This window comes from Pipistrellus hanaki (genome assembly GCF_964339955.1).
Source record: "Pipistrellus hanaki genome assembly, chromosome: 5".
Lineage (NCBI taxonomy): Eukaryota > Metazoa > Chordata > Mammalia > Chiroptera > Vespertilionidae > Pipistrellus > Pipistrellus hanaki.
In genome coordinates, this window is record NC_140507.1 from 82,062,936 (window position 1) to 82,072,418 (window position 9,483).

General features: G+C 56.7%; 1 protein-coding gene across 1 annotated transcript; it reads right to left on the bottom strand.

The window, feature by feature from the left end:
* Positions 1-23: 23 nt before the first annotated feature.
* HAPLN4 (hyaluronan and proteoglycan link protein 4) lies at positions 24-8,535 on the bottom strand. Its single transcript, XM_084883252.1, has 5 exons — positions 8,463-8,535; positions 7,526-7,622; positions 6,690-7,052; positions 4,747-5,079; positions 24-4,402 (listed from the first exon to the last, which is right to left on the bottom strand). The coding sequence occupies exons 1-5, from the start codon at positions 8,463-8,465 to the stop codon at positions 4,011-4,013; spliced, it is 1,188 nt and encodes a 395-aa protein (XP_084739378.1). The 5' UTR covers positions 8,466-8,535; the 3' UTR covers positions 24-4,010.
* Positions 8,536-9,483: the final 948 nt, after the last annotated feature.

Below are 9,483 nucleotides of genomic sequence, written 5' to 3' on the forward strand. Positions count from 1 at the left end.
CATGATGTGGGTGCTTATTACTAACAGCAAAATATGGGAAACGAAGTGTCCACCATTAGGAGACTGGCTACAAAAATTATGGTGCATCCAAACAACGCAAACTCGGCCGACCTTCAAAAAATGCTTTGGGGGAATCTTTACATGTTGATGGAAACTATCTCAAAAAGACATTATTAAGTAAAATAATAGTTACTTTTAAAGTATGCATGGTACACAAATGTTCATAACAGTGTTATCCACAATCATCAAAATGTCCATCAACTGATAAATGAATTTTTTAAATGTGGTACACACATACCATGGAATATTAGTCAGCCATAAAATGAATGAAACACTGACACAAACTACCACATAGATGAACCTCAAAAACATTATGCTAAGTGAAAGAAGCCAGACACAAAAGGACATATATTGTATGATTCCGTTTATAGGAAATATCAAGAATAGGCAAATCCATGGATGCAGAAAGTAGATTAGCATTTGCCAGGGCAGTGGGGGAGGAAAGAATGGGGAGCACTTGCTTAAAGGGGGGGGTCTTTTGGGGCAATGGAAATGTCTAAGAACTAGATGGTCGTACAATATTATAAATATGCAAAATGCCACTGAATGGAGTGCTTTAAAACATTTACAATGGTGAATTTTTTGTTATATAAATTTTACACTATAAGAAAGTATATGCTGCCACCAATTGTGTAAAAGTGGGGAAAGAAACATATATGTATGTTTGCTTGACTGAACATAAAACATCTCTGGAGGGACATGTAAGAAACTTTGAGAAGTAAACTGGGCAGTAGAGGATGGGGGAAGGGAGAAAGTGAGGGGGGGGGGTTCTGAATACCTGGCTTGTGGGAGAGTTCCATCCAAGCTGCCATCCCTTAGCTGTCCTCCCAATGGACCCTGGAGACATCCACTCCAACAGCAGTGATCCCAGCGGAAGGGAGGTTCCCTCTGCCCAATCATCCAGCAAAATCCAAGGGACTACTTCTCATTGGTCTGCATGGGCCCCCCACACCCCCGAGTCCATCTCTGGACCAATCAGAGCTGCCCAGGGATATGGGCCATATCGCTCACTGGCCGAGCTGCAAGGTGGTGGAGTCAACTCCTCCATATCTTATGAGTGGAGGTAGTTACGTACTCACTGGAACAGTGGAAGGGAGAAAGTATGCCAGCAGGGAACAGGCAGGATAAAAGAAATCCCATGCAGGAATCTCTGTGTACATGCCCCTCACCCCAGTCCCTGTTTGAGGATGCTAAGGCCCAAGGTAGTCTCATCAAGGAGCTGGACCCTGCATCAGAGGAACAGCTTGGGTATGGAAGCTTGGTCAAGTCTGGTATAAAAGGATGAACCGTTATATCGACCATCTCGCTTCTGCAACCAAATCACATTCTTTCTCTTCTCCTTTTGTTTGTATCTCAGAAACTTCCAATGCTCCTCAGACCACACGCCCACACCCAACCCTACCTACATTCCAGGAAAATTGCAACCTCTCTGCCTTCCGGAAGCAGGAAGTCCCCATCCAGTGTCACACACCGGACATTGACAGGAACCTCTGGGTTTGTCAGAGACCCAATGAGGACAGGACTGAGAAGTGCCAGACCTATAGGGGGTAGCTCAAAGAAAAGGGGGGGGGGGGAGGAGAATGGGTGAAAGAAGAGGAGACTGAGGAGTGGGATGTGGTCCTGAGGAATGAGGACCTTCTGACTGGATTACCACTAAGTACCTCCCACTGGGAAACATGTTGTCCACCAAACTGCATTTTGAAGTAATTAGCTGCCTTTTTCTCATTATATATATGTATATCCCCTTCTGTGTGCTCTGCACTCACTGGGACCTCAAAGCAGCCCTGATACAGAGGAGGAAATAGGCTCAGGGGCTTTGTCACGTGGTCACAGGTAGGATTAGAGCCCAAGCCAACTTGGTTCCCAACCCACATGGGTTTCCTCAAGATGGATGGGACAGGACAGAGGGCTCCAGGGGGTCCCCAGTGCTACTCCAGGCGAGACCATGGCATTGGGATTTCCCACGGCTGGGTGGCTCTCTGCACGGGGGAGTTTGGCTGGGTTCTGACTTCTTTAAGTAACAACCTCCTCTTATAAGCCCTGGCCAGGGAGTTCAGTGGGTTACAGCTTCATCCCGATACATCAACATTGCAGGTTTGACCCCTGGTCAGGGCACAAACAAGAATCAATCAATGAATGCACAAATAAGTGGAATAAATCAATGTGTTTCTCTCTCCCTCTCTCTAAAATCAATACATTAAAAAAAAAATCTCCCCTTAAAACCTGGAGCTCAGAATGGATTTTAAAGTTTAAGAACATTCTGTCTCTCCTGGATCTCCTAGGAGGAAAATAGGGATTGGGGGATTAGGGAAGAAAAGAAGAGCCCAATGAGAATGGGGATGGGGTCTGAGAGAGGAAAAGGGGAGCCCAGTGCTTGCGCAGCTCCAAGGGCCAAGGCATGCCAGTGCCTCGGTTTGCCCATCTGTACGAGGCAATGAAAATACCTGGGTATCCCAAGGGTATGTCGTGCACAGCTGCTGTCTGGGAGATAGTTAGCGTGCAATTGGGGAGTTTACAGCAGCCCGATAAGTCCAGCCCTGTCTGGGGATGCTGCCTGGGGCTGAGCCCACCTGGTGAAGGGGCAGCCATTAAGCCCTAGAGGGTACAGTTACTGCCCACGGTAAGTTCCTGAGAGCTGGGGAGTCAGTTGTCATGGGAATGACATTAACAGTCTCTATGGTAACAACCCGGTGGGCAGGGCCCTACCAACAAGAAAAAGCCTAGGGAGACAGGTGTTCTGTTACCTCAGACTCCGGTTTGGTCTCCATGGCAACAGTTGTTTAACTTGGAGGGTGGCAAGGAGCTGGGGTGGGCCTGGGGAAAGGGCAGCATGTTTCCATGGTGAAAGCTGGAGGACTGAATGTTGTTGGTTAACTCTCTGGACAGTTGGGGGAAGGGTGGTCTCCATGGCTGTTGGTCAGGGTGGGGACAACTGAAGTGAGTTGTAGGTCTCCAGGATGGAGAAAGTATGGTATCCATGGTTACAGCTAGAGGCTGGAGGCGCTATTTCCATGGGTGTGACTGATGAGGGAAGGGTTGTGTGAGTGGCAAGAAGAAGGGCTGGTCACCTTAGAGACAATGGGAAGTGGCGTGGCTTGCCTCCGGAGCATGGATCTTATAGGCCCCCGTGTCCTGGGAATGGTTTCTTTGGTGACAGCCAGGAGAAAGGAGGTCAGGTGGGGGTGGACTTGCCCTTCCAGAGAGATACCTGAGGGTGGGGCAGCCAGTCATGCAAGCCAGCTGGGGCATTTCAGTCTGTCTTAGCGGTAAGAAAAGGTGGTCTCTCCTAAAACCGGAGAGAGGAGGCAGCAGGGTCACGTGCACCTCCGGGCCACAGTCCACGGTGACCTGGGGACTTGGTCTCTTCCTACAGAAACTTCAGGGGACTTGAGGGGGAGGGGTCAACGATAGGAGCACCCCATCAACAGGTCACCGAAGGGGAGAAGATAGGAGCCCACATGTGACTTTGGGGGCGTGGCCACCTGTCAAATGTGCTGCTTCTAGTTTCTCTACAGGTGATAGGAGGATGGTTCAGTTGCCAGGTGCCCGTTAAGTCTTCAGTCTCCAGGGAGATGCAGAGGGCGTGGGTCCAGCCTCCAGGTGACCACTGAGATGGTTCTGTGTTCCGGTGGCCTTGGGAGGAGTGGTCTTCAGGAGACCTTGGGGTCTGCTGGCCTGCAGGGGGCATCAGGGGGTGTGCCTGGTCTGCTGGAGAAAGTCAGGGGAAGAGGAGAAATCCACTGTCCAAGAAAGGGGAGCTTGGTCAGTGTCCAGGGGACTCCAGGAGGCTTGTCTCTGGGGGTGTGGTCAGTGCTCAAGGACCACAGCAGCTTGGTCAGCCAGGAGGGCACCACAGGGGGCTTGGTCCGTGTCCAGGGGACAACAGGGAACAATGCCAGCCCCTAAGCGCCCCCCTCTCCCCCATCACCAGCCCTCCATGGCCTCTGGGCCTAGACGCGCAGCGGCGTCCAGGCAGCGGGGTCTCGCGCGCCGCCGGCCCAGCCGCCGCCTCCCGCCCAGCCCCAGCCCCAGCCGCCGGGTGCGGGGTCCGGCGCGCCCGGCGCGCGGTAGCAGTAGACGCCGAAGAGGCGGCGCCCGGGGTCGGGGAAGCCGAGGTTGCGCACGCCGGGCCGGAGGCCCCCGCAACGCGCGCGCGGGTTCACGATGGGGTAGCGCGCGCTCCCGTCGGCCAGCCAGCCCGCCGTGCAGCGGTCCAGCAGCTGCAGCTTCCACGCGGCGAACAGCTGCCCCACTTTGGCCACCGCCGCCCCGCGCGCCGCGCACGCGCGCGCTGCTCCGGAGAAGGGCAGGGGCCGCAGCGGCTTCAGGAAGAACACGCGCCCTGCGGGGGGGAGGAGGGGTTTGGACCGTGCCGGGGCCTGGCCTCTTAGGGATTCAGGACGACCCCTCCCGACCGCCTGCAGCCCAGGACCCCGGCCTCAAGATGAAAGCGCATCCCCTCCAACCCCTGCGGCCCGGGACCCCTGCCTCGGCCTGAGCAGCGTTTGCGCGACCTAGCGGCCCCGGGGAAAGGATGCCCTGGTCTGGCCCCCAGAGGGCAAAGGCGGGGGGAGAAGAAACTGGGGGTGAGGCGGGGTGGGAAAGGGAGACGGAGAGGAAGGGGGTCCCGGAAGAGGCCTGGCGCGGGAGGGGAGGGTGCGTCTTCCCAGGGCGGGGCCCACGCACCGGGCAGGTTGGACGTGAAGCAGAAGGCGTCGTAGCGCTCCTCCGCGTTGTGCCGGTAGCCGTAGTTGCGCACGCCCCCGGCGGCACCTGCGCCAGCCCCGGCGCCCCCGGCCCCGCGCAGGCCGCCGCAGGGCTCCCGGGGCCGGCTCACCGGGTACTGCACCGAGCCGTCGCGCAGCCAGCCCGCGTTGCACCAGTCCAGGCCGTCGCGCCAGGCCGCGTGCAGCTGCTCGGCTGACGCCAGGATGCCGTCCTGTTCCCCGCAGGCGCGCTGCGCCTCCGTGAAACTCAGCTTGTAGCGGCCTCCGCGGGGGTGGTAAGGGAAGACCACGCCTGGGAAAACACAGGGAGTCAGCTAAGCGCCCCCCCCCCCCCATCATCTCCCACCCACCTGACATCTGGGGTGCCCTGTGTCTCTTCAACCTAGATCTTCCAGTCCATCCCTCTGGTCTCAGATCTGACCATGCCTTTTTCCAGCTCACACTCCTCCTGGCTCCCTTTGCCTTAAGCTTGATTCACTTGACCCTCTTCCTTAACACACTTAAGCGTGTCTACCAGCTTTCCACCGCTGGAGACATTTGTTCATGTTCTTTCCACCTGTGGAACTCCTATTCATCCTTCAAAACCCAGAACCCACAACAATCCTCCTCCATTCAGTCTTAGGTGCTTCTGACATTCTGCCAGCACTAGGACCTTCCCTCTGATCAAGCCCCGAGTCCACAAAGCTGGGAATGTCTATGCCCAGTGCTGGCTCCCCCACACTGGGAGCCCCTGAAAATGTGGACCCTGAGCAGAACTCCCTTCGATCCGCAGCATTGTCCGGGGCAGTCAGTACCCCCTTGGTTTTCCTTCCACCGTCAGTCGTTAGAACTCGTCAGACTTGCAGTCAACTCAGCTCACAAGTGTTCTGCCTGCCTGCGCTTGAAGGGCAGACCTTGGGGGGTTATTGGGTACCCTCAGCAGGTGCAGGAAGGAGGCAAACAGGGACCAGGGAGAAGACCTGGAGCCTGGCAGACTGGGGTGTAAGTCCGGGCTCTGCTGCTCACTATCATGTGCCCTTGGCAAGGGCCTAACCTCTTAGCTAGTTGAATCATTCTCAGGGGTTCGGGGAAAATTAAATGAGAAACTCCAGAGACCTCTTCAACCAAGTGCCTAGCACAAGTCAATACCCAGCAAAGGAGAATTGCTGCTATTGTGGTGCTGTTATTTGCTATTGTTGGGAAGTTTGGCAAGTGAAGGCCCTAAAATCTTTCCAAGCATCTGCTAAGGTTTAGAATCTAAATGACTCAAGAAGGCAAACCAGGAGGAAGGAAATTTTTTTCAGGTAGAAACCCCACCGCCGAGCTCCGCTGTCAGCCAATCAGAGCACCCCCATCTTCTGGCCACAGCCTGGCACATGACTCAAAAGCTGAGCCCAATCAGGGACAAGCCTAGGACTTCTAGGAAATCAGTTGCTAAGCTGGGAGGATGGAAGCCTGGTTTGGATTTTTCCGTTTCATCAGGGGAAACTTGCAAGAGGAAAGCCCACCCAGGGAATCAGCACTGAGGGAGGGACTCCTGACATGGTATGAGTGCCTGGATGGATCCTGACATGGATCTTACTGTGCCAGGATCCTGCACCAGGGTTTCCCAACATCCTCTCTATTGGTATTTTGGACTTGGTCGGGTTTTTTTAATTTATTTTTTTGCCCTTGGGGGACTGTCCTGTGCTTTGTGGCATAAATCACAGTATCTCTGGCCTCTACCCACCAGATGCCACCAGCAACCCCCCGTTAGAGGTTACAGTGTCCCTTCCCTGAGTAGCAATAGTCACCCTGAATCAAACCACCCCACCAACCCTCTAAATTCCTGCAGGCCAAGGATTTGGTTTCTCTTCCCTGCTATCCCTCCCCCTCTCCTTCCTTAGAAATGCCTCTCGTCCTGCCCACAGGCTGGTCGGTCACCTTCCAGGTCCAGCTTGACCATGCCGGTGTCATCCTCCAGCTCGTTGGTGACCTCGCACTCGTAGTGCCCGTAGTCTTGCAGTGTGACATTTCGGAGAACCAAGGAGGCGTCGCCAGGACCGTCGCCTTGCAGCTCGGCCCGCCCTCGGTAGTTGCCAAACGCCCGGTGCTGGGGGCCCAGCGCCACAAAGACGTCGGTGAAGGCCAGCGGCTCCACCACTTTAGTCCACTTGAGACGGACACCTTCGTGGCTGTGCGCGGTGGCCTCGTAGTGGTAGCGGCAGGGCAGGACGATGGTGCCGCCCCGGTGGCTGACCACCTGCCCGGGCGCTGTCTGCACCACCACCGAGCCCGACTCGCCCTCTGTGGGGGACCAAGGAGGGTTCAGGTGAAGTCCTAGGGGTGGGGGAGGGGACCTGGAAAGGGGGATTCTGGAAGGCAGTGTTTCCCAAAGTGTGGTACACGTACCCCCAGGGCTACGGGAAGAGTTTGGTGGGGGTACGCGTTGCACCGGAGTTTGGTGGGGATATGCACTGCACCGTGCTTACCTGCGCCTAATTCTACGTTCTCATGAGTACGAGGGGTACTCGGCGTTACGAAAATTACAGAAGGGGTTCACATATGTCAAAAGTTTGGGAAACACTGCTGGAAGGGGATGTGGTTATTAAACTTGGGTGGGAGTAAACCCCATGGGTAGAGAGGCTCACGGAGGGAACTGGGAGGGGGAGGAGCTGGGGGGGGGGGTGGACTGTGGCCTTCAGGACCGCCCAGTGCCCTCCCCTTTCCCTCCCCCATGCGCCCCGGCGACCACACTGGGCCGCCCGTCTCCGACTCACCCAGCACATGCACCACCTTCTTCCGGCCGCGCTGCGCCCCCGCGAGCAGCAAGACTCCCCAGAGCATCCAGGGACCGAGGGCCGCCCGAGCCCACACCTGGGGGCACGGGGCATTCAGTCCAGCCTCCTGGCCTCTGCCTTTGGGAGGACCGGCCCCTGGCTTCTCACGTGCCCGGGCCTCCTCCTCGTCTAGGGTCCCAGAGGAGTCCCCCGGGAAGGCCGGCAAAGCCCTCCCTCCCCATTCCCTCTCCCGGGGCTTCTTGCACAAAGCCTCCCTCTTGCACAAAGCCTCCCTCTTGCACAAAGCCCACCCGCCTGAACACACCTTCTCTGAACACACCCTGCCCCGACCCCTTAAAACCTCAACTCCGGGGCTCGGAGCCCCGCTCCCTCTCTCCGGCCGGGCCGGGGCAGCGGGAGGAGGGAGGAGCTGAGCGGCGGCAGCGGCAAGGTTATCGGTGCGCCAGGAGACTGCAGCAAACCGGCCGGCGGTGGGGGTGAGGGATGCGGGGGAAATGGTTGAGAAAAGGAGAAAAAGAGGGAGGGAGAGAGAGAGAAAATGGAAAGAGACACAGAGAGAAAAGCAGGGAGAGATGAAGACAGAGAGAGCCAAAGGGAGAAAGAAGAGGAAGAAAAGTCGGAGAGAAACACGCAGAGGGAGAGGCAGAGACGGAAAAAGAGGAGAGGAGAGCGCGCAAGAGGGAGAGGAACACAGACAAGAGGGAGACATCAGGACAGCGAGAGGCAGAGAGACTCCGAGAGGGAGAGCCAAGGAGGGAGAGACGGAGACGGACAGAGAAGGAGACGCAGGGAGTTTGAGAAGCAGGTGAAGAGACAGGAGGGATGGGGAAAATGGAGCGTGGGAGAGGAACACGGAGGACGCAGAGACAGAGAGAGAATCCTGGAGAGGGACCTCTTGGGACCCGCGCCCACTCACCATGCTGGCCGCGAGGCCCCCGCCGAGCGAACCCTGCGCTCCGGGACTGCGCTCCTGGCACCGAGAGGAAGGACCAGGCAGGTCTCCGCGGGCAGCGCAATCCCGGTGACTGCCTGCAAGGGGAGGAGGGAGGCGGGCAAGGTGCGGGGTTTGGGGGGGAGGGGAGGCTGTTAAAGGGAAAGCGGAGGCGCGCTGGAAGGAACCCCGGGCGCGGGTTTGGGGAGGAACTCCGGAGAGTGAGCGCAGGACCAGCTCCCTGCGCTGGCCGGCTGGGCCTGCGGGGAACCTCTCTGGGGCTCAGGTTAACCATCTTTAAAACGGAGGCGAGGGGCCTGGTGGAGTCTCCCACCTCAGATTCCCTGCATCGACAAGGGGCTGAGTAAGCTGGAAAAGGAGCTTGGTCTGCAGGTCTGTTTTTCCCGGTTGTCACTGGGTGGCCATCTCGTCGTCCTGGGCGCTGGCACTGAAGAGGTGCTCACTGTGCGAAGTGGGGTCCCTCAACCATGACCCACTCCTGCAGCGACAGATCCACATCCGACTCTGCCCCTCACCCACAGGGGACTTTAGGAGAGAGCTTGGCCTCGCTGAACCGGTTTCCACCTCTGGGGAATGAAGTACGTGACGATCCAATGGGTAGACATACAATAGATGCCTGATGAGTGTTGGTAGGTGGAAGAGGGTCTGATCAAGCCCCCGACCCCACTCTGGGCCTATCACCCCTGAATCTGGTCTTTCATCCAGGTACAATAATCAAACCCGGAAACAATGAGCCCTTCCCCAAACCCCCTGACTACCTCCCCAGGCTGTTTCCCCAAAGTCTGAGCCAACCAGGCAGGGCTTTGTGGTGGAAGTGGCCAGGGCCTGGTTCCTAGCTCAACTGCGTCCAGGAGGTATAACCCCAGACCAGGACCTTCATCTCTGTCAGGCTCAGTTTCCCCACCTGGAATATGGGGTAAGATCCAGCATATTATATAGCAAGTGAGGTTAGCCCTTGGCATGGTAAACAGTAGGTGCTTAATAA

Excerpts from the sequence above, each read along its gene's own strand:
- HAPLN4 (XM_084883252.1), bottom strand. Across the intron at positions 7,053-7,525 it reads GAAGGTGGTGCATGTGCTGG|AGGGCGAGTCGGGCTCGGTG; the intron begins GTGAGTCGGAGA and ends GGTCCCCCACAG. Across the intron at positions 5,080-6,689 it reads GGTCAAGCTGGACCTGGAAG|GCGTGGTCTTCCCTTACCAC; the intron begins GTGACCGACCAG and ends GTGTTTTCCCAG.